Source organism: Equus przewalskii, chromosome 18 (genome assembly GCF_037783145.1).
Source record: "Equus przewalskii isolate Varuska chromosome 18, EquPr2, whole genome shotgun sequence".
NCBI lineage: Eukaryota > Metazoa > Chordata > Mammalia > Perissodactyla > Equidae > Equus > Equus przewalskii.
Window position 1 is genome coordinate 18,296,810 of NC_091848.1, and position 25,695 is coordinate 18,322,504.

Here is a 25,695-nt window from a genome sequence, read left to right on the forward strand (position 1 = left end):
TTGCGTAGCCACAAGGTATCCCTCCGAATACGTATTAATTACTGTAGTAGTTTCAATATATGTCCATAGATTATTTGACACTCTTCCCTCGAGAAGGTGGAGCTAAATTTCTCTCCCCTAGAGTGTGGGCTGGAATTAGTGACTCGCTTCTAATGAATAGAGTGTATAACAAGAAACCTGGTTAACTTTAAAGGGGAGAAACCTTGTAGACACTATCTTTGCCAAACGATCAAATTTAACATCGCCAATAATAAATCATGTCAATCTGGAGCCGCCTTGTGATGATATGATTAGAAGGAGATTTAAACTTTGTTATATTCTTCCCCCAAATCTATGGTGCTAGTCTGATCGTGAGAAAGCATCAGACCAAACCAGCTTGAGGCATTCTATAAAACACTCAACCAGAGGTCCTCAAAAATGGCAAGGACATGAAAAATAGGGAGACTGAAAAAGTGTTACAGATATGGAGGAGACCAAAGAGACACGATGACTCAGTGCAATGTGGTACCCTGGACTGGATCCTGGAACAGGAGAAGGACATTGGTGGAAAACCTGGCAAAATCTGAATAAATTCTAGTTTTTTTCAAAGTATTGTGCCAGGGTTAATTTCTTAGTTTTGATAAGTATACCAAATGTACTACTCCCAGGGGAAGCTGGGTAAAGGATATATGGAGCTTATCATACTATCTTTGCAACTCTCTGTAAATCTAAAATTATACAAAAGACTTTTTTTTTTTTTTTAAGACTAACCATACCAAGTTGGTGAGGATATAGAGCAACGAGAACTCTCATACACTGCTGGTTGAAATGTAAAACAGTAAATAATACAACCACTTTAGAAAACAGTTTGACAGTTTCTTAGGAAAATAAACATCCACATGATATTTCCCAGCCATTCCATTTCTAGGTATTTACCCAAGAGAAATGAAAGGATATATCTTATACATAAATAAGTCTTGTACAAGAATCTTCATAGCACCATTACTGGTAATAGTCAAAAAGTGGAAACAACCCAAATGTTCATTAAGAGACTATTGATTAAATAATTTGTCGTCTATCCACACAACAGAACACTACTTAGCAATAAAAAAGAACTATTGAGTCATGAAACACACATGAATCTCCAAATTACGCTGTGAAAGAAGCTAGACTGCCCCCCCACCAAAAAGAATACATAATGATTCCACTTTTATAAAATTCTAGAAAATGTAAACTAATTTATAGTGACAGAAGGCAAATCAGTGGTCACCTAAGAATGGTGGGGGCAGGACAGGGAGAGCAAGAGAGAGGGATTCCCAAGGGGCAAGAGCAAACTTGGAAGGTGATAGGTTCAGTTTGTAAGTGTAATGGTTTCACAGGTGCATATGCAGATCAAAACACATAAACCTGTACAATTTAAATATGTACTTTACGTCAATGGGAGCTCAATAAAGTTGTTTTAAAAAAAATGAAATGGGGGGCCCAGCCCTGTGGCCGAGTGGTTAAGTTCACGCGCTCTGCTTCGGGGGCCCAGGGTTTCGCCAGCTCCGGATCCTGGGCACAGACATGGCACCGCTCATCAGGCCACACTGAGGCGGCATCCCACATACCACAACTAGAAGGACCCACAACTAAATACACAACTATGTACTGGGGGGCTTTGGGGAGAATTAAATGAAAAAAAAGCTTGGCAACAGATCTTAGCGCAGGTGCCAATCTTTAAAAAAGAAAATGAAATGGGAAGATGTTTTAACATATTAACTGAAATAAAATCAAGTCACACTAAAACAAGTACAGCATAATCCCCTTTATGTTAAAACAAAACTTACTGGTTTATGCTTATAAATGCATAAGAAAGTGTCTAGAATATCCTGTAGTTAAAAGAGGCTACCATGAGAGACGGTGCCCAGGTGGGTCAGAGGTAGGGGTGTAGAGTGAATATGCTACAACAAGAAGTCCAAAATCTCAGTGACCTCGTCCTGAAGTCTCTTTCTTCCTGGCGCCCCATGTCCCACGGAGGTCAGCAGGATGCCCTATGCCTCACTGCAATGGCTTAACGGCCTGCATCCAGCTTTACCTAGGAATCCTTAAAGCTAGATAGAATTTACACCTGTGATTTTCTCTTTATTTATATAGGCACTCCGACATGGTTTTTTTAACATTAAAATTTTCTAAAATGAACATGTATTACTACCATAAGGAAAAAAAAATGACATAGGACAAAAGGTCTACGCCTGAAAGACAAAGGTGTCCAAACGTACACAGAGTAGAGCGCTATTTTGACCTTGATTAATGTTGCAAAACTGAAGACCAAGTGACATCATTGAAACAGAAGCCAAAGAAAGGGAAATGCTATGCCTTTAGAACCTTGGATCTTAATATTGATGCAGTTTCTGATGTTTTTGTATAAATAATAGATTATAAAATGGATGTCTGGCACAGAGTTGCTTTTAAAGTGCATTTTCCAATTCTTGACAATGCAAAAAAAAACGTAGTAGAGACTCAGGGCAAGACATAAAAGAATACAGACAAAGTAATGCAAGGGAACTGATTACACAGACACACACGCGCCACCATTATCATCCAAGCAGGTTGCATGCAGAAAACAATTACATATTTAAAGATGTCCCATCGTAACAAAACACAATTGTAAATAACAGTTTTGTTCAATAAACTACTTCCACATTCATGATCATAACAGTAGTGCTTTGTAAATCTAATTACAACCAATTATTTTCAACAAATTATCTTGTCAAACAAATGTTTCTCTGGCAGGTTTATAACAGTAAAAATAGTAACAATAATAATCATGCCATGTATGAAAGCCTAACTTATGCCAGTCACTGTGCTAAATGATTTATACAACTGTTAGTCCTTAAAACAACCTCGAAAGCAAAATATCTTACATAGATACTTCTCACAGACAAGAAATTGATGTTTGGTTGTAAGGCAACTTGTCCAAGCTCACATCCATAGGAAAAAGGTGGTGTTTTGCCACTATATGTCACTTTCTCATTTCCACAATTTACTCTCCAGGAGTGCCTTCCCACTGTCAACACCTCAAATTAATCAAACAGCTGCTATTTTCCAGGCACTGTTCTGTGCTCTGGGGATCCAGAGAGAAGTACGATGCCCTTCAGGAACTCAGTTGAATAACAGCAGTGTAGGAAGTAATTCTATACCCAGAGCTACATCCGGGCCCTGAGAGAGTAGAAGCGGCACCTCATTAAGAGTGGAGGCAGAGGCAGAAGGAAGGAAGGGAGCAATGAGTAGGTGGGTGACCTGTCTTCCTAGAAGCATTTGGCTTGACTGAATCTAACAATTAAGAATTAGACAAACGAGGGAGGGAAGAAGGCACTTCAGGAAGAGGCAACGACCCGAATGAAGGGGAGAATAAACCTTATAGGCGGTACACCTATTTCAGTATGGCTAGATAAGAATGAGATTGAACACAGGAGACAAAACTTCCTCGGCCACTTAAATTCACAATTGTTAATTAGAACACCCCCGTCCCCTGCCACTTAGTCTCTTTCTTCAGCACCCCTCACCCCCTAGGCATCACCACAAAATCTCTTTGACAACTCAGAGCAACCATAACTTTATAACCCATTTCACCGGTCCTGTCATTGCAGCAGTGTCTCTAATTTCTCCCAGGAAGACTATACGCCAGGCACACTTAAACCAGCTACCCTCGCCTTTAACTAGGTCATGCTGATTCCTTCCAGACACATGGAAACCTTCCCAGACACCAGAAATCTGAACTTCCTCCCAAGTGTGACATCTGTCCCAAGTACATCCTGACCAGAGGGCCCCATGTCCTGGAAGTACCCTGAGTGCTAATCCTGTAGCAAAATGTGGACTGTCAAATCCTCCTTGACCCTGCTAGTCCTGAGCACCACTTAAGGCACCCACCGTCCCCCAGGCCTGTTGAGCACTAAAGATAAGAAAAATCACACAGTGGTGTGGACTGGTGCCACTGGAGTCATGGTTACCCACTTCAGTTGGGCCTGTAGCAAGGCTCAACAAAATATCAGGACAAGGAAAGACACTCAAAATTTCAACACGGTTTTTCTGAAGTGAAGGAAAACATGAACGTGTGGCTACTGTGTTTACTAGGGTTTGCTGTGTTCTGGGACAGATTCAGACATGATCAATACCTACACATACCCTGAGAAGTTACTGAATTTCAAGGACAAAGAATCCTTGGAATCCAGGTACAAAAAAAATAACCTGTAAGGAGGCAAAAGCCATGTTGGCTTGTCCTTTAGCAATGGCAGCAGTGACTGCCAGCAGACAGTGGGGCACCACAGCAGCAGTTCTCATTTTAGTATGCATTAGAAACTTCTGGAGAGCTGGCATAAAATGCAGACTGTGGATCCTCACTCTGCATACATTCTGACTCAGTAGGTCTTGAGTGGAACACTACTTATTTTCAGGTGGGGAGTTCCTCACTTACACTTTAATGTTGATCACCTGAGATACAAGAATATGATGCAAGAATATCATATATCAAATACTCATTTTTATGTAAGAGCACAACGAGAGTCTCAAACATGCAAGGATTCAAGGAAAATGGAACTCACTAGCACTATTTGAAGATGAAATCCATCCAATTAAAGGATGGATCCAAATAAACTCAGGAATGAAGAAGCCATGGTCTCAAAGTGAGTAGTGAACTTATTGCTATACAAAACTGGGGTTTCAGAAGACAATGTAAATTGTGTAAATCTCAGCATAAGGGGACGGGGACTTCTGCTCCTCACACCATGCTAGCATCTTCCAGCAGCATCACCCCCAGGGAACACTAACGGTTAGACTGTTTCTCATGCCTTACTATGTGCTGGGCACGGTGCTAAAAACTATGTGCACCATCTCATTTAATCCTTACAACTTGACGCAGGTCATAGTTATTCCCCAGGTTACAGACAACGACACAGGTAGAGAGAGCGTAACTTGCCCACAGTTACCCAGTTAATTTGACTGGTCAGAACACGAGATCTTGATTGTTACAGTATTAAAGCAGCAGGATCACTGTTTTTTATGAGGACCCTGTAATACCCAAGTATTTTACTGCCCCGTGCATTAACCAGTGAGCTGTGTCAGAGTCTCTTTTGGGGACCTCTTCCTCCTTTCCTTTACCCCTATCACAAACAGTGACTGTGTTACGGTGTCTTAAGATAGGCTGCTTGTCTCAAGGAATTCAGGATTGGGGTGGGAGGGGAGAAATGGTACAAGATCCTAGATTTGACTTGGACCCTAAATTAGTTCTTCTCAAACTTTCCTGTGCATGCAACTTACCTGGGCGATCTTGTTAAATTGCAGCTTGATTCATTAGGTCCTGGGGTGGGACTCAAGATAATTTCTAACAAGTTTCCAGGTTGAGGTTGATGGGCTACACTTTGAATAGCAAAGCTCTAAACTAAAACTCCAAACCAGGCTCTCTCTAGATTGCTTAAGGGGTGAGAGTAGCTCGTGTAGCTGTTAACGAGGAGCTACTTTGATTCATGTGCCGTTGTGTGTGTGTGTAACTGCTTTTGGTAACCCGGTAGGGGTGAGGTTTGAGGAGACACGCAGTGACTGGCACACGTTTCTGACATTCATGAGTTCCTGGTTGTAGTAGCAGTAAAAGCGAAAACATGCCTTACCGTCTTCAATGAGTGAAAATCCTAACAAAACTCTTGAGGCAAAGAGGGATAAAGCGCTTAACTTCTCTGTCTTTTGTGGTAAGGAATCAAGGGACACTGTTTAAAGTAATAAATGGGGGTGTCAATACATACTATCTAAACTTAAAATAGCAACCACTAGAAGAACGACACAAGTAATGACAGGTGCAATGTGGAGCACAGAGAGGGCTGTACCGGGCGTCCTGGGACACACACAGCTGGGCGAGCTCTCCCAGCCTAACAGGCTGACATCCCAAGCTGTTAGCTACTCTTTGCCAATTACACGCACAGTACCTCAAATTAAGCTGGGCCTTTTGAAATTGTATTTTGTAGTTTTTGACTCAGAAAAACAGCAATTTCAGATGCTAACTGCCTGCTATAGCATTTAATGAACGATCTCCCCTATAATACTTCACAAGAGCAGACTCTATTTTTTCTTGCTCACTATTGTATATCCAGTGGTAAACACACTTCCTGGGACATACTAGGTATTTAACAAATAAATATCTGCTGAAGAAAGTAACAAAAGAGGACCCAGGACTCGAGAAGGTAAAATGTATAAAAATGGTCTTAAAAAAAAGTCCTAGAAAAAAATGAACGTCTGCTATTCTAGCACATACGACTAGGAATTTAGCTCCCAGCAATATTAGTGTACGCCATTAAATATTCTGGTAGTTCCACAAAGTTTATAATTGGATTTATCCTATATATTGTACTCCGTGACAACTATTTTCTCCCATGTTTAACAAAATCTTGGTCATACTTTTAACATTTAATGACTAATGACATAGGGTCAAAAAATTAGTTGTTTTAAGTACTGCCACATGATCATCATTTATTGGTCTAAACTGTTTTCTCTTTTGTTCCCGTATGCACACTGAATAAATATACAAAGCACTCTTCCCAAGAAATCTCTCTTCTAGAAACTCCTAAATGACTCCTTTTGAAATAACAGATTCAGTTAGTGCCATAAAACGGGTGGCTGGCAAGTTGTACAGATTCTTGGAAAGTCCCTATTAACCAAGAGTGTGCATCAGAATCAACTCTTGAAACTGTCCTACAGACACCCAAATATCTGCTGACTGCATCACTGTTTATAATACGAAACACTGAAAGTAGGTAGACGCTATAGGGGCTAGTTGAATTACAGTGTATAACGCAATGCGACTATTAAAAATCAAAATAATGGTAGCATACCGTGTGCTTTCTACAACCACTGTTCTCCAAGGGCTTTAGATACGTTAACAATTTTCATCCTCATGACCACTCTGTGAGGTAGGTACTAGCGCTAGCCCCATTTTACAGAGAGGAAAACCAGGACAGTAACTCCTTAGGTCAAACAGCTAGTAACTGGCGGAGTTGGGATTCAACCCAGGCAGTCAGGCAGAATTCACCCTCTTAACCTCTACGGAATACGCTACACCTATGGTATGAGGAGGTACCTATACTGATGGGACAAAAGTCCCTGACAATTTCAGTGAAAAAGTGAGTTTCTGAAATCACTGAATATTACAACCCCATTTGTGTTTTTCTTTTTAAAGTATGTATTAAAAACATTTGGAAGAACACACACCAAAGTGTTAACAGTGGTGACCACTGAGGAATTGGTTGGGAGTTTGGAAATGGGCATTTATTATTTTCAATTTCTTTATGGGCATGTGCTTTGTCATAAACATACAGTATGCCAATGGCAACCAGTCCTTGTCCCTCCCCCACGCATTGGTCACCTATGGCACACAAACAAACAAGCATACAGAAAGCACACACAACTTGTGCTATATCATATCAGCCAGTAGGTTAAGGGTAGGGCCAGGCATTTTACTTTAAAAAGGGCTTTAACGGATGCCAGGTTAGCCAACATTTAAAAAGTAAAATTTACTTACCTCTAATTTAGTCTTGATTTATCATGAGACATCATTTCCTTCAACACATTTGTCCAACTTCAAACTTGTTTATTTCCGTACACTAAACTATTTCAAGCACTTCACTGGAAATATTTAAAAACATACTACCTAGCTACCTTTTTATGTCATGTTAAATGATTTGAATTATTTGATGACTCTCGGCCTTAATTATGACATCCACGCCAAATATGCAGCTCTCCATTGCTGCTAGGAGCTTTAGCCATGCCGTCCTCCATGGAGGTACAGCGTACCCAAGCACCCAAGCTGGAAAAGCAGACAATTAACCTGGTCAAGTAGTGTGTGTAAATGAAGTCAAGAAAAGCTTATGTGGACAAGGGTCTTACAATATGTAGATCTTTCAAAATCTACTAATTTGAATGTGTGAGATTCTGGAAGGTGATGTTTTCAAATGTCTGATCTCAGACTGAGTTCAGTGTGACTGGTTTTTAATGCAAGTGTCTGACTACTTGAGGTGTGCTCTCAGGGCGTGATCCCTCCAGTCGTCCTGCCCAGGAGCCCTCCAACCGAGGCTTTGGCTACTTCTGGAGCGCAGTATCTCTTTAAAGCAGAGGCATTGGATTAGTCTAACATACTATGTTTTGTTGCTTGATTTAAACAGAATTGTGGTATCTTTTTCTGTGTAGATTCCACCCCACTGGTCCTAGTTCTTAAAATGTGAATTGTTTGCACAATTGATCATACAAACCCAACAACCAAGAAACATTAATAATTGTCTTCTGTACTTTACTAAACACTTTGTGTTTAATATATTTTAAATTATAAAGAAAGTACAAGGAACTCCTAAAAAATTTAATACAAAAATATTACAAGTTAGGACAAATAAGCATTGAGATATGACATTTGAGAAGAAACATGCAGAAAAAGTAGCACAGGGTTAACATTTCATTGTTGACAGAGCTTTGGTACAGCAGAGAAAAGCACCATAAAACCACTGTCCATAGTGTCTTTTCCTCCACTGCATTTTGCAAATGAATCTACTGGGGAAACAGTAAACTTGAATCTGATCTGCTATGTGTTATAATAGGTAAGAAATCTGATCTACTGTAAAGTATAAGAACCACAAAATTAAAAACAACCCCTCCTATGACTACCCAAACTGATTTCAGTTTTATGTCAAGCTTATATGGATTCTAATCCTTAGCAGTCCAGCACTTTTTGAAAAAGGATATTAATCGATGCCATGCAATAAAAGTTAACCCTTTGAAAATGAAAGGCGGTCAGCAAAGTTCTAGCAACTGCAGTAGCTTATCATTTCATCGAACATGACAAGGCTATGCCTGTGTCAGTTTCTGCTTAGGGGAACAGAAGGAAAAGGGAGAAGACCTGGAGAACACAAGTTTTCAAAGAACAAAAGAAAACAAAAAATATGCCCATTGATTCTTTAAAAATTCTCTAACTCTAAAGAAGTTGGGATTAATTAAAACTGGAAGGTGCCTAGTATCTTTTTTTCATAGATTATAAGGTTTGTTAGCAACATAAGCATCTAGCTAAGGGAGAGATATTAAATGATAATAGGTTTATATGAAGAAAAAAACATCATTCAGGAAGTTGAGAGTCCTGCCCTAGAAATCTTCAAGAACACACACACACAGTTTTGTGCTCAAATGCATGCTAAATCCGAGGTCTCTTTTAGTTTGATTACGTGAAACAATGTCCTTAAAATACAATATTGATTTTTCAAAATAATTCAAAAGTAATTGTTATTCCTTAGCTGATTAAATGCTCTATTATTCTTTAATAAAAATAGTAAATAATCCCTTCATTTAAAAAATCTTATCTCCTGCAAGAAGTAATAAAATAGTAAAATTTGTAATTTTATCTATGGGCTTACTTTAAACTATATATCTCGGAAAACAATATATTTACGAAAAACAGTGGTTTGGGTTCTGATGGCAGTTGTTATAATTGGTAACACCAGTATGGGAGAGAACAGACGTTATATATGTTATGAAGGCTAACTCAGAGCAAAAAAGTTTATTCTACAATAGAATATTGGAGGAGTAAATGCAATTAAAATGTAAACAAGAAACTGTAAACAAGAAATAGCATCCCTCTCTCTTTACTTGACTAGTAAATAGTCTATACAAACTATATAGATATTAAAGGTTTTATATATGTACACAGCCAACATAATATCAAAATATATTTTATTCTGGACCTCTTTCAGATCTGATTCAAATTACAGTTGTCAAAGCAATACAATGCAAAGGGAAACTGCAACAACAACAACAACAACAAAAAATGTGCCTAGAAAGGATAAAAGGGTCGCTGGGGACAAATCATTGTGATGTGGAACCAAAATACATTGTAAGTGTAATTAACATGGTCCAGGACAGCATAGAACATCTATATCAGTCTTCCTTACACAATAATCATGAAAACTGAACAATAAAGTTCTTTAACATGTACAAAAAACTGTCATGGGCTGGTTTACACTTTTACAACAGTTTTAAAGTTAACTGGATAACTAAAGAAATGATGCAGACATTTTAATCCAGTGCTATAGGTAGGCTCACAGAATTAGACCCAAAGGATTTGTAAAAATCAAAATTAGAACATTATAGCTACAATGTCAAAGTCAGGAAAGAAGAAAATTACTTCTGTATTTAGGGATTACAGAGCTACAAAATGCAGTCTGCGTGTTTGTGTTTTTAATGAGATGGATAAGTACATCAGACTAGATACAACATGCAGAATGTTTTCTTGAACTTATCCAGAAACTCCAAAGAAAACATCATGAAACAGCTTCCTACAAAAAAAATATATATATATGCCCTAGTTATTCACCCTGCTTCAACACTGTCAACGTAAAGGCAGAAAGAAAGAAAGCTATTAATACTTCAGAACTACTGATATAAGACATCAAATTTCTAAATCAGTGTATTAAAAAAGTGAACACTTCCTCTTTTTTCTCTTTTCTACATTTAACTAGAATCATGTTTAAAAAAAAAATTGATATTGAATGTGACACTTCAGAGCTACTACCAGAAGGAGTAATTCCTAACTTTCCAACCCTCCTTCCATCCCTGCTGATTCAGAAGGAAAAAGAAAACAAAGCAAAAAAAAAACAACAACCAGGGTCTCTTGTAGATTTGCTGCTATTCCCCAAAATGTTGGCATTTGCTGCCATGCCACAATGTTGGTCCACTGAAAAAGGATTCCTGTAGAAACTGTCAACAGTAATTCACCAAATCCAAGTACCATCCTTAGCATGCAAGACTGAAAGCAGGTTCTATGGAAATGTACAATGTGCTTAAGAAAATGAAAACTGCTTTGAAAAGAGTAAACAGCACTGCGTTTGAGATTTATTTTTCCGCTTACCTAGTAAAACCTAACATTTTTGCTCACATAAGGACGGTCATTTGTGATTCCTTTGAATAGCAAAAATGCATACTCCTCTTCAGGCCTCTACTCAATAATAGTTTACATTACTCTTAACAAAATCATTCTACATAAACAGATAGCTCCTTAAAAATAGTACTCTCTCAGTAAATCTAATTTGACAGAAAGAAGTTTAAGGAAAAAAGGAGTGCTTTTTAAGTTAAGTGAAAAAGTACAAATCTTTGGCCTTTCTCTTGACATTTTTATATGTCAAAAAGCAAAAAACCTTCATGTAATTCAATCTAATGATTACTTTTTGCACCATAATTTGTTTTTACACCACAAAAGGAGGCACTTTCAGTATCTGTAAAAGGTGTTTAATCCTAAAACATACTTACCTAGAGAATAATTAAAACAATTCAATACACTCTAAGACCTATTAGGAAATTAAAAGTTACCGCTTCTAAAAGTCATTTGAAAGTCAGCAATGGTACCTAATCAATGACAGGAAATGAGGATTGGAACAAATAGAAGAACTTATGGGACTTCCTACACAGAGGAGAAAGAAGATACTCCTGTAGGATGTTTAAGAGTGACAGCTGCTCTTCTTGTAGTCTATTTTAATCAGTGAGTATTCTATTCATTCAAGTTTTCCTTTCTATTTTTCCTTATGATAAGTTTCTTACAGTAGCTTATACAACGATATATAAGGAATACTATAGAAAATCTACTGGAATCAGTTGATCTTCAGGAATAAGTTCTCAGAAAAAAGTAGAAGGAAAAATGAGCAAGAACCTCAAATATAGAACTCTCCAGACTGTGAAACTTGGTCTCTTACAATCGTGTTACTGCTCAAATTAGAGGCAATCTTATTTTTGTCTGTTGGAGCAGCATCGTGGCACATCAGCAGGCAATGATGTTGAGAACAGCAGCAAAAATAAACAACTGTATGCTCACAAAGAACCCAAGCCTACAAAATGGATACCTTTCAGATAAAGTTTATACTTAAAAGACCCAAAACTTCAGGATAATAAAGCTCTGTATTTATAATCTTTTATATGTCCTATTGTGGCTATTATGCCTAAGTAAAATAGCTAAAGATTAAAAAAAAAAAAACAAAAAGAGAAGATGACAATACGATAAAAATGTAGCTGTTTTGGCAGCTCTATTGCAGAAGTTCTTGACTATCTTTTAATCAGCTGGGAAAAAAGGTCAATAACTGTATGCAAATGAATAAATTGTCCATATCAAAATACAAAAGTACTATCAATAATCACCTCTGACTTTCAGATTTAAATTCAGTGCAATTGACAAATGCATCGCGAAAGGAAAATGCAGCTTAAACATACTCAAAACATTTGTGTCTATTCCTGGGAGCACATTTAAAAATTATTGCACAGATTTTTTTATTTTTATTTATTTTTTTAAAACAACGACAGAGGTCAACCACAGATGTGGACCTCCAGCAATAAAAGCAGGATTTCAAGTGCCAGATACTCAGCATATTAGGTTTCCTACAGAAGTCACAGGGTAATAGTCCTAAATGTCAATAATGTGATCCAAAACCCTAAAAACAGCTGGCACAGAACCATCGTGAATGACTGCCTCTCTGGATGTAAATTTTAAAAAATATTATTACAGTATCATAGTCCCCACTAACAACAACTGGGGTACATATAACAATGTATTATGAAATTAAGTGTATTTATTCTCTTTATCAATAGCAAATGCTATCCTACCTTAGTAAAACCAAGACTTGCTTCAATCGACACTGTTTTCTAAAAATAGCAAAACAACAGCTGCTGAAAATCAAAGCTGCATTACTTGGGTTAAATCAGTTTCCACTTAAACTTAAAACATAGGTTAAATTTTAGCAGTAAAGGCCTCAAAATAATTAGCGACGGAAATAGTGTTATAAATTTGCTAAGTTTGATAATAAGCGATTCCTTAATTAAAATCTTCGAGATATAAATTTGAGACTATTGTCTTCAAAATTGATACTTCTGGATTCTTACATTAATCATGACAAACCCTGTTAATCACACAGATAAACTCAGCCCCATGCTATCATTTGCAAATTTTGTGTATTTTAGCTTTTAGTCACATGAGCACAATCAGAGGTTTGATCTGATACCTATACCTTTAAGAAAATACTTGATATTATGAACAGAGTAAAAGACATGATATAGTAGTGATTAACGAAAAAACATAGCAGCTTCATCTCTCTATATTCGAAAAAATGTAGTCGCAAGTACCACAAACCAGAATCAGAGCAGCAGGGAGGTTAGTGCAATCATACTTTTTAAAAAAAATTCGGAATCACTGCTATTTAAAAACACCTTGAAGCAAGTCTTTCGTTTTAAAGATCGTTTTTAAACTAAGGTAGCAAACATTTTGCCATGTAATGGCAGTGTTATATGCCGTTATCTTGCTTTGTATAAAGAAAAATAACATGAGAGATTTTTAATACTGGAGTTTGGTTACATTACATATTTAAGCTTCTACACAGAATGATGGACACTTTGAGAAGCTAATCCTTATCCAGAAACATTTTAATCTCTTTAAAAAACAAAGCAAAACAAACAAATAAACAAACAACAAAGAAACCCCAAACTTACTTTGCTCCTTTTCACAATAGTGCACATTTGAACCATAATTTAGTTATGGCTACAAAACATCAGAAGATTTTTATGCATCTTCTCTATGGTATTAAAAAAAAATTGTGCCCTTCTAGTCTTTAATTGGCAGAAATATGTCCCCAAAAAGAAACTACTGCATTTAAGCCACATCACCAAAAAAACAAAACAAAACAAAAACAAACAACCAACCAACCAACAAAAACAGAGCATAATACCCTTTTACTGATGTGTCTTACAGATTGACATGACCAAAGTCATATGCTTTCATTTAATTTCCAATTCCCCCTTCCACAACATGCACCAATTGAATATATGCTCTGGGAGCCATAAAATGTACCAAACATCTATCTCTTCAAAAGAATGCATTAAAATATTTTTAAGAATTTTTTTGTTTAAAAGGTGAAAAAAATATAAACAAGAAACTGATTCACTCCCTTACTTCATGCATCCATAAACTAAACCAAAAACAAAGTTTAAAAGCAAGAACAAACTACTGCTGCGAGTTTTTGTAAGTCCATTTTCTCTGTACATACAAACTGCTCAACTACCGAAGGGAAAAAAGAATATAATCCATGGTGTCTGCTGATTCAAAGGGGAGAAACAAGGCTGTCATTAGTATCCCAAAACTGGTACATGTATGGGCTGCTTTATAACGCATATTTCTTTCTCTCTTCCGTTTTTCATATCCAAAACTTCTAAATGCTATTTTAGGGGCACAGCAGATTAGATTCCAGCACTTGGTGAACAGAATTCACAAGCTGTGACAAAATTCTGTCATCTTCAGGGTGCAATTTTGTTTATATACACTGTATGTATATGTTTCTTTTCGATTTGGCTGTAGTGGACTGGCCATGGTTCAGGTGGGACTATAGCAGTACATGGGTCAGGACAGTCATTTTGGCTATGTACACATTCATAGTCGGTCCATGGCTTCCAACTAGTAGCGCTATTTCCGAAGGTCTAATACACAAACCTGCAAGAAATTAAAATAATCAACCAGTTACGTGTTAAGAATTTCATTGTAGTTTAACTTTTCTATAGTAGAGGTTGGAATCTATTTCTTTTTTCTTTTTTTTAAAGATTGGCACCTGAGCTAACAACTGTTGCCAATCTTTTTTTTTTTTTCCTGCTTTTTTCTCCCCAAATCCCCCCAGTATATAGTTGTAGATTTCAGTTGCGGGTCCTACTAGTTGTGGCATGTGGGACGCCGCCTCACCGAGCTCTGATGAGCAGTCCCATGTCTGCGCCCAGGATCCGAACCTAGTGAAACCCTGGGCCGCCGAAGCGGAGCACTCGAACTTAACCACTCGGCCACGGGGCCGGCCCCCTGGAATCTATTTCTTATACCCAAGTTCACGAAACTGGTAAAGCAACAGTAATCATTATAGTGGGCACTTGGCGAACGGAAATCAGATAACTTGTCTTAGTAAATGGAGGGAACAACCATGGGCTAATACTACAGGGAAAGAATCACGGCTAAAATTTTGAAGATTCACTCTCTGTCAATTAAAAAGTAGAAAAAATCTGTTCAAAATAGACCATTTCCTATCTCTTGGACCTTAATGAAAGATACTACAGACTATATTAAGCTATAGCTTCAGTAAACAGCTAATGACTATACCCTTTCCATCTTCCCTTTGCTTTCAAGCTTTGGGATCCATAACTAGTATTTCTGTAAAGAGCTGGACAACCTCATCCTGAAAGTCTCTCAGTGTCACACATTCCTCAGTGCAGGACTCTATTGCCTCTACTCCCCCTTCCCTGGGCCACAAACACTCTTCTGCAGGGAAGAGAAGGTAGAAATAGGCATTACAAATTCAAATCTCAGGGGCCGGCCCGGTGGCATAGTGGTTAAGTTCATGCGCTCTGTGTCAGCAGCCTAGGGTTCGTTGACTCGGATCCCGGGCGCAGACATGGCATCGCTTATCAAGCCATGCTGTGGCAGGTGTCCCACATATAAAGTAGGGGAAGATGGGCACGGATGTTAGCTCAGGGTCAGCCTTCCTCAGCAAAAAAGAGAAGGATTCGCAGCGGATGTTAGCTCAGGGTTAATCTTTCTCAAAAAAAAAAAAAAAGTCAAATCCCTCTCAGACTGCTGCTATTCTGCTATACTTAATTTCACTAATGAAGATTTATATTAAAAATAACTGTCCATTTCTTGATTATGAAGACACTCTTTTGGTAAAAAGAGACTAAATTTTGTTTACATTATTTGAATGAAATGAACAGGAAAACTATATAACACTTAGTAAAAAAGATCCATACCATAACATAAAATTTTGAAAAGAACACTTTTATAGTCACTACCATAATAAGCCACATTTATTGCCTATGCTATTACACACACAGACACATACCCATGCCTTTGGAAACACTCCATTATACTTACTGAACCATCTGATGCACTGGCTCCAACTTTGTCTCCTGCTGCATTCCAGCAAACTTCAAAAATTCCACCTGTTCCCCTATAGCTGTGAACTAGAGCACCTGTCTAAAAATATGAAAAACAGAATCTTAAGAATGATAACATATATTATTATAAGTCCAAATATTGAGGGAAAAACATTATATGGCTTTATTTCTAGCAATCGGAGGTAGGATTTAGCTTCAACTCCAAAATAAATACAAGTTCTGAAATACCAGAAGTGTGATATGATGATCCTTTTATAAAAACATAACACTAGCTTCTTCTCAACAGATTCACAAACACATTCAGCTTCTCCAGGATTGATAACCATTCTTAGCTAAGGTACCTTTGGCCTCTATGACACAGTTATCAATGGCTAGAGGTAAACATTCAATGTATGACTTGAAATAAATTATTGTTATTGAAGGATGCGTGAGTTTGGCCAACATGTAGAGGAAAAAAATAAAGCTGTATTTCTTTGGCAAAACATCCTAAAGAGGAAGTATGATAAACTAGTAAAGACAATCCCAATTCCAGTCTAAGGCTGTCAGCTACTCTATATTTATTGAGTAGTCCCTAAGCTGGAGAAGGTATAAAAGAAGCTAAAAGAATATACGTACATTATCCTTGAAAGATGTTCCATGTTAAAAAAAAAAAAAGTACAACCAGCAACACTAACAACTTCATCATCAATTTAGCTGAACCCTAAGTATAACAAAATTATTTCACTCCTTCAGCAATAGAAACCAAAATCATTCAGCTACCACTGAACGATTAAAGCTCAGTACAAATATCCTACTAGGAAGCCAGCCATTAAACAGGGCAAAGGTCAAACGTTCTGCTGTGAGAAATTGGAAAACAATGAAAAATATGCTTCTGGTGTTCTGCTGTGACAAACTGGAAAAGTCTCTCTTAGCTTCATGGTGACCTGAAAGGTCAAACTGGAGGCAGCAGATCTACCTAAAAGCAACACGGTAGCAAGACATGTACCTTGTGAACACCCCCAGACAGCCAAGCCTAAGAGAATCACCTAGCTGGAAGACTGTCCCCTCGCGTTCCTCTTCAAAGTCAGTGTGGCAATACTGCAGAAAGCAGAGACGCGCTGCTCCAGCTGATCATGTTGGGAAGGCTCAACTGTTCCTCCCTACCTAAAAGTTCTCACCATTTAAGAGACTAATGAAAAAGTATGACTAGAGTAGGTCTTGAGTATCTACTGTTAATTAGGAGAGAAAGGAGTGGCACCAACAAAATCTAAAATCTGCTGATGTATAGAAAGTAAAATCTATAGCTATAGGACAGTCAATTACAGGGTTTTAAAAAAACCAAAAGTTTCTTTCAAAAGCACTTACCAATTTCTAAGCTTGAATTAGGCTATAATTGAACCAAAGGAGCATGGTTACCAAGTCAGAGCTATGATATTACCAAAGGCCAACGGATCACCAACATCAACATCTATCCAAATCTGTATGTATGTTTGGACCAGACTTCAACATTTTACCTATCAAATGCTTAGGTAACATATCACCCAAGTAATGAAAGAAAAAACTAGATGTATATATGACAAAAGGTAATGACTTTCTCCTACACTACAAATTCACTAGGTGCACTTTACTACTTTCAAACTTAAAAACAGTAAAATTATTTTTTTTTCTTTTGAGGAAGATTAGCCCTGAGCTAACTGCTGCCAATCCTCCTCTTTTTGCTGAGGAAGACTGGCCCTGAGCTAACATCCATGCCCATCTTCCTCTACTTTATACATGGGATGCCTACCACAGCATGGTTTTTGCCAAGCAGTGCCATGTCCACACCCGGGATCCGAACCGGAGAACCCCGGGCCACCGAGAAGTGGAACGTGTGAACTTAACTGCTGTGCCACCAGGCCGGCCCTGTAAAATGATATTTTTGATACACAACAGTGATACAACAGAATACTACAGATACTTGCTCAAATGCCTTTAGCCTAGCCTAGGCCTTTACCCTAGCATTTATCTTCCATTAGCACTTGATAGTTCTATACCCAAATTTCATCTAAATTGATTTTCTCACAATGGAGTAAATGAGTGACTGAAAATGTATACACCAGGCAGATTATCTACAGATTAATATCTAAAAGCCCTCTGCTACTCAATCACAACACAAAGATTAACTTGAAAGGAAAGCCAAGAGAAAATATAAACTATTAGAACTAAGAAGAGCTCAGCAAGGTTAATGGATTCAACAGCATTATGCCAAAGCTTATCGTGTTCCAAACACGAGCAACAACAAGTAAAAGGAACATATTTTTAAAAAGATGCCATTCATGGTAACAATAAAATCCATAAGGCACCTTGGAATAAAAGAAGATCTTCATAAAGAAATTATAAAACTTGACTAAAGGAAAACAAGATTTAATGAGGGTGACTTACAAACTTAAAGTTATGAAAACTATGCTAATGGTGAAGGCACATACCAATGTATCGATGGAATGTTAGAGAATCTATGAACAAACCACACAAGAACTTACGAAAGAAGGGGCATTGAGAAACAGTGAAGGGACAACAAATGGTGCCCAGATGACTGGTTATCCACATGCAAAGATAAAGTTAGATCCCTACCTCACACCATACATAAAAATCTATTCCAAAGGAGTTGAAAATACAAACAAAAAAATAAAACAGTGGGAGTATAAAATGAAAGATTCATAATGCTTTTATTCACACACAAAAAGTTAAGGAAGAATGAAAGAGAAACTAATAAAAATAGTTACCTGTAGGGGATGAAGAAGAAAATGGGAGCCAGATTTCTCAGCATATACCTTTTTATAGTGTTTTGAAGGACCATTTGAAAGTATAATTTAATCAAACATAATAACTGAAAATAATGACTTATGCAAAATAGTCTGACCAACTACAATGGTCAGCTACACTAGGAGAAATAGCCCACAATAACTTACTATGTGTGTACTACATCCAGGAGAGATCTGATCATTGGGTGGGCTGAGTTGAGTGATTGTTATCAAAGTAACAGTACATGGAGCATAAAAACTAAAACACTAACAAGACAAAAAAATTAAAGCATCAGGTTGTTTTCCCCACTTTTAGGAAAAGATCTCTACAGCACCATCCCTAAAAATGTAACATAGTGTTAAGTTTGTTTCTGATAAATTATTGTGTTCAGCCATAAAATCTTGTCCATTAGTACATTTTTTTACTTCTCATATTTAGCTCCTTCAAAGACAATTCTTTAAGAAAATAAAGAAATCATACAGCTTATCCAAATAAATACATCTTAAACTCTCAAATTTTATGTCTGCAAAACTATTATAAAAAATAAAACAAAGAGGGGCCAGCCCGGTGGTGCAGCAGTTAAGTTCACACATTCCGCTTCAGTGGCCCAGGGTTCACCTGTTTGGATCCTGGGCACAGACCTATAGACCGCTTGTCAAGCCATGCTGTGGCAGGCATCCCACATATAAAGTAGAGGAAGATGGGCATGGATGTTAGCTCAGGGCCAATCTTCCTCAGCAAAAAGAGGAGGATTGGCGGCAGATGTTAGCTCAGGGCTAATCTTTCTCAAAAAAATTAAATAAATAAATAAAATAAAGAACCCAAATTTATTTCTAAATTCCCTACATTATGAAAATATAACTTTGGTTCAATCTTTATTTAGCTGTAAATACCAAAAAAGCACTCATTTAAAAACTAAGTGAATTAACTAATTGAATTAATGCCACAAAAGGAATGACAACCAAATAGGAAAAGAATATTTGTATAGGCAGATGCTTCTTACTAAACATAACAATACTTGACTATTAAATAACGCAGACATACCTGTGTGTTCCAGATGTGCACACATTTGTCAAAAGAACCGCTTGCCAGGTACCTGCCATCAGGACTGAAAGCTACACTGTACACAGGCTCTTGGTGTTTTGTCAAAGTATGGATGCAAATTCCTCGGTCTACATCCCATAATCTAACAGTAGAATCAAAGGATGCACTGACAAGGGAGGAAAAAAATTATTTTATAAGTAATGAAGTACTCTTGGCCCCACCTCCAATCTATAATATTCAGCCATTCCTAATAGCTAGTTACAAATTCCTTATGAGAAGCAGGTGGGCTGTTAAGAAGGAAGTGTTCTGGACACAAAGCTATAGAGGAGAAAACGCATCTTAAGGGCATCTCCAAGTTCCTGAACCAGAAGACATAAAGGAGCTAATTCACTGTATTCCTTTGCTTTTTAAATCATTTCTTTATATTGATCCATGGTTTTGAACATTGTATTGACTATATTTTTAAGCTTTTTTTAAATGCTGAAGAAACTTTATTGCACTATGCTTCAATTAGTTGGGTTTTAATCAATATTTGATATGATCAGTAAATATTTCATATCTCTAGAGATAAAAATCCACTACGACCTGAAATAATAATAAAATTCTTAATTTAAAAGTACGCATTAAAAAAATATTCCTTGCAGGACACATTCCCATTTGATGGACTCTCCTAATTTCTGTCATATTAGAATTTTTTTTTAGAAGACTCATAAAAAAGAAAAGTAAAACAGAAATATTACCTTGCTAACATAAGGTTGGCATTTGGATTATTTGTCCCTGGCCCTGTTGGACTCCATTTGATAGTATAAATTTCTTTATTATGTGCTTGCAAATCATGGACACAATTGTCTTGTTTCATACTCCATATCTAAGGAAAAAAGAAAAATGTATATATTTATTTTTCCAGACAAAGGGTACATTTAAAATACTATCTTGCCAGTCCAAAACATAAGTGGTGTAAACAGAAAATGATTATAGAGATCAAAGGAATATTTGCAAAGAAATTAAAATGTAGTCGAATATATGTAATATTTATCTCTTTTAAAAAGGAAAATTAGCTTTAAATCTTTGCCAAATATTCACTATTGTGAGTTTTCAGGATTGAATTAATTTTAGTTCTATGATTACTTTTGATGGCTTCAGATGGTACAAACTTCAACATTCAATAAGTTCTTTGAATAATGACTGCAAAATGTTTAAGGCATTCGTTTTTAAGCTGTTACTTAAATAAAGGATCTACATTATAAATTCCTCTTAGAATTTAGAATCAGGAAATACTTTAAAATGGAGAAGGGAAAATAGACAAACAACTTACAAATAATATGAGCCATGTATGACACCAAAGCACAGGCAACCAAAGTGAAAAAAAAAAAGCCAAGTGGGCCTACTTAAAATTAAAAAACTTCTGCATAGCAAGGAAATAACAAGTAAAAAGGCCACTTACGGAACAGGAGAATATATTTGCAAACCATATACAAAAGGGGTTAATTTCCAAATTATATAAGGAACCCCTGCAACCCAACAGCAAAAAAACTAATAACCCAATTAAAAAATGTGCAAAGGACTTGAGTAGACACTTCTCCAAAGAAGATATACAAATGGTCAATGGGTATATGAAAAGATGCCTAATGTCACTAACCATCGTGGAAATGGAAATCAAAACTACAATGAGATGTCACTTCACCCCTGTCAGGATGGCTATTACAAAAAAAGACAATAAATGCTGTCAAGGATGTAGAGAAACTGGAACCCTTGTACGCTGTCAGTAGGAATACAAAATGGTGCAGCCACTATGAAAAACAGTATGAAAGTTCCTCAAAAATTAAAAATAGAACTACCATATGGTCTAGTAACCCCACTTCTGAGTATTTATCCAAAAGAATTAAAATCAGGATCTTGAGAAGATACCTGTACTCCTTTGCTTACTGCAGCATTAGTCACAAAAGCCAAGATATGGAAACAACCTAAGTGTCCATCAATGGATGAATAAAGAAAATGTGGTATGCACAAACAATGGAATATTATTCGACCTTAAAAAGGAAGGAAATCCTGCAGTATGTGACAACATAGATTAATCTTAAAAATACTGCATGATTCCATTTATATGAGCTATTCACAAGAGTCAAACTCACAGAAGCAATGACAAGAATGGTGGTTGCTAGGGGCTGTCAGACAATAAAAAAACCCACAAATTCATGTTAAACTGTGGATGTTGGCACATCAGCTAGGCTCACCCACCAACCAAGCAGCTCTCTGCTATCCATCAGCTTCCCAGCAAGAGTGATATACATTCACACCACAGCAAAATCAAATTAATACAATTCACAGAATTTCAGTCAAATCCACGAATGCTACAAAGACCTTCGTTACTTATTAGTCAAATCTTTACATGGACAAATAAACTTTAAGTACACCAATACGACTTTCTAACAGTAAACACAATTTATAACAGCACATTTCTTAGGATCATAATTCCCATCATACACTCATCCCTTTTAATAGGATTCATTTGCTATATTCAAACATTTGAAGTACTTCACACAAGAAAATATACAATACAATGATTAACTATTAACAAATAGAGCAAGTCCTCGTCCAGGTTTAAGTAGCCCATGATCTGTAAGAGAAACATTCTCAACAATCTGAAAATGGCCAATGCCGCCGCACTGTGTGATGCCTCACCCCACTTCTCCCCACTATCCAGATTACCTTCAAAGTCATGTCGTCAGAACAGGAGGCCAGAAGATTGCCAGTTGGGTCCCATTTGATAGCATTTACTTCATTCTAAAAATAACAGTAAATATTCACATTTTTATTTTATAGACTGGGTTGCTCTTTGGATATTAAACATACATACTTCAAAACCACTCTGAAACATTACTTATTCATCATAATCACTTTAAAGGCGGAAAAAAAAGGTTTCTCACCGTGTGTCCCTGGAATGTTTTAATCGGTCTGTCTTGTCCTAATTTACAGACATGAATGCACATGTCTGTACTACAGGAAGCAAAGGTGTTGTTGCTCTGCCAATCAACGTCCAACGCTGGTGCTGAAGAGGAAAAGAGGCTGGGTTCGCATTCACTGCACACCTACCGAAATCTGCGAGCTTTAGTTTTAAACCATGGTTGCACACTATACGTATGCCAGTAGGAACTTAAACATTTCACTTTATACTTTTTAAGACACTAACAGAATTTTTTAAAATTACGGTATCTAAATATCACAAATATTAGTAAATTTCAGTTTAGCCTGCTGTAAGAACAGCCTATTAGAAAGTACACTGGCCTGGTAATCAGCTGGGGTTCCTGAGCTGGCTCCATAAATTACTAGCACTAGATTCTCGCTTTCTCATTTGTAAAAGGATAAAGTTAAACGTGATGCTGTACTTCCCTTTATTTCTAAAACTCTGTGAGTGTTCAACGGACAAGAAACCTTGGCTCTGCCACTCCCTAACGAGTGGACCTTATGCAAGTCACTTTAACCTCTCAGGCTATTTTCTTCATCTAAAAAATGAGGATAAAATCTTTAAGCTTAGTACACAAGGATATTGTGAAAATCCAGTGAGATGATGTATATGGAAAGTACTGTAATTATAAGTCGGACAAATGTTACACTGAATAAGCATCATTCCCTTTATCTACTCAACTGATAAATGGAATACTGCATAGGATTCACAAATACATTTTCTTTTAAGTGATTCTTGTCAAATCTCTCTTAACATCCGCATCATTGAATTGAAAATCTCAGAGGCACAAAAGCTGGTTGACATTTAATACTTATTTTAGCTATGATATGATTAAAGATTCTATCCTTTCATTTTCCCCTGCTGCAAGATACAAAGGCTCTCTATAATTACCCATGCAGATTAAGGTAATGATAGCAAGTGGGTTAGGCAGCAGGAGCGTACCAAAAACACTGGATTTAGAGCAGGAGTGGACACATTATGGCCCATTAGCCAAGAATAGGTTTTACATTTCAACAGGCTGGGGATGGGAAAATTCAAAAGGTGACATGTGATCAAAAGAAGATCTGTGAATGTGAAAATCATATGAAATTCAATTTTTCATGTTCATATATGAAGTTTTATTAAAACCCAGCCAAGCTCCTCAGGTTATCCGTGGCTGCTTTTGCACTACAAGGGCAGACCTGACTAGCTGCAAGAGAGATTCTATGGCTGCTAAAAAAGGTGCTTTCTGGCACTTTACTGAACAAGTAAACCATTTAGAGCAAAAACTTAAGAGACGAGGAGAAAAACAGGAAGGTTAAAGTTAAGCTGTATATCCTCATTATTAGAGACATAAAACATGCCATGAAGGGGATCAGAACTGGTGTCTACAGGAAGGAAAAAACAAAACCACTCCCTTATTGGGTATATCCAAGTTGAGATTAAATATATTATAAATAGGTATTTTGAGCACCGTTAGACTGATGAGCCAAGGAATATGTCATGTGTAAGAGCTTGCAATTATGGACAGGAACAGCAAAAAGAAAGAAAAAGGAAGAATTAAAGCATTTATGACTCAAAAAAGAAAATTTAATCAGGATTTTTAAAACTATAACAAAAGATTTTTAAAAAAGACAAAAGACAACAGTGAAACTGGTTTCATTAACTTTCTAAGGACAAATCAGATAAAAAACTAAAATGTAGAGTATAGTTCAAGGAACCTAATGGTAGTAATACGACCAGACCTTATGGAAGGATTAGCTTTGGGTACATTTCTGCAACGAAAACTGGGAATCAGGACCCCACCTGGATGGAGTCAGTAAAGGAAAGTAATACGTACAAGATGGAAAAGGAAATGTTTAATAGAAACTAACTATGGAAGGGGTATGGAATTTGATATTATATATAATATTTAATCCTCTCCCTGAGTAACTTTATGAAAAGTACAGTGGTATATAAAAAATTAACATAAGTTCATCTTTCCTATAAAAATTTCCAATTATGAGAATTCCCACCAGATTAAAAACATAACCAAGACTCATAATTTTAGAGCTGGCAAATGGAGTAACCAGCAGGCTGTTTCTATGACTGTCACACGCCAGCACTGCTTTAGGTGGCTTCTGCTCTCCCCCCGCCCTCGCAGACCCGCTCCACCTGTGCCGCGTGTCCAGTTCGCAGCCTCTGGGTGCTCTGCCGCTAAATGCTCCCAGTGGCAAACTTCTTCAGAGAACCGGCCTGCTCTGCTGCTGTCTATGTCCCCCCATTAGTGACGAGTACCCAATAACGGTTGGTGGTATACAGTTGGCAGGGAGGAGTGAAAGGGGGAGATTCAAAAACCTAGCACCCTTGGCTCAAGATGAGAAAAACTCTGGGGTGTCATCAACAGAGTCCTGTCGAGATCAGGCTGAGGCTGAGCCTTCTTCAGAGAAATTGCTCCCTTTCTTGGCTCCTTCCTTCTTTTCCATCCTGTTTCCCACAATTCCTCACTTGCTTTTCCTGGGAGGGTTTCCTTAGTAAATCGCTTCACTCAAATGCTTGGCTCAGTCTACTTCTGGGAGAATCCAGCTAAAATCAGCCAGTAAACAAAAACACAAGCCCACTTTGACCAGCCCTGGGTATGAACTCTGTTGCTGTTTGTGTACACCACGACTTCTCAGAGCAATGGAGATAACTGTCCCATTTGTCAGCTGCTCTCAGGTCCACTCCTTACCACACTCTGCTCTGGCCCCAGGGGGCCAACGCCTATAAATGCCAGATCCCAGGCTCCCTGCCTACTGGTTTCCAGACGGGTTCATGCGGTGGAACACACTGTCAAGAAACCACGGTCAGGAGAAACAGAGAGGACAGGCAATTTTGCTCTCCTCTTCTCCTTCAGGCTGGGTCTCTGGCGGAAGCTATGATTACTCCATGGTGCCTGTTCTTGCCAGGCAGCAACTCCTCTAAGGTTCCACTTCCCACTGGGCTCTTGGATCCTGCCTTCTCTGTAGTCAGGTTTTCCGCAGCTGCTA

The 25,695-nt window shown here is 37.5% G+C and overlaps 1 protein-coding gene across 14 annotated transcripts in view; it reads right to left on the bottom strand.

Moving 5' to 3' along the window:
* Positions 1-9,697: 9,697 nt before the first annotated feature.
* The window catches only part of TBL1XR1 (TBL1X/Y related 1), a 167,385-nt gene continuing 151,387 nt past the window's right edge, over positions 9,698-25,695 (bottom strand). For all 14 annotated transcript variants that reach the window (XM_070582390.1, XM_070582384.1, XM_070582386.1 and 11 more), the window contains 6 exons: positions 22,671-22,792; positions 22,453-22,527; positions 20,484-20,611; positions 19,744-19,909; positions 15,917-16,018; positions 9,698-14,500 (listed from right to left, as the gene is read on the bottom strand). In XM_070582390.1, the coding sequence (XP_070438491.1) occupies positions 14,474-14,500; positions 15,917-16,018; positions 19,744-19,909; positions 20,484-20,611; positions 22,453-22,527; positions 22,671-22,792 (620 nt within the window). In that variant the 3' untranslated portion in view covers positions 9,698-14,473. The remainder of the gene's footprint in view (positions 14,501-15,916; positions 16,019-19,743; positions 19,910-20,483; positions 20,612-22,452; positions 22,528-22,670; positions 22,793-25,695) is intronic.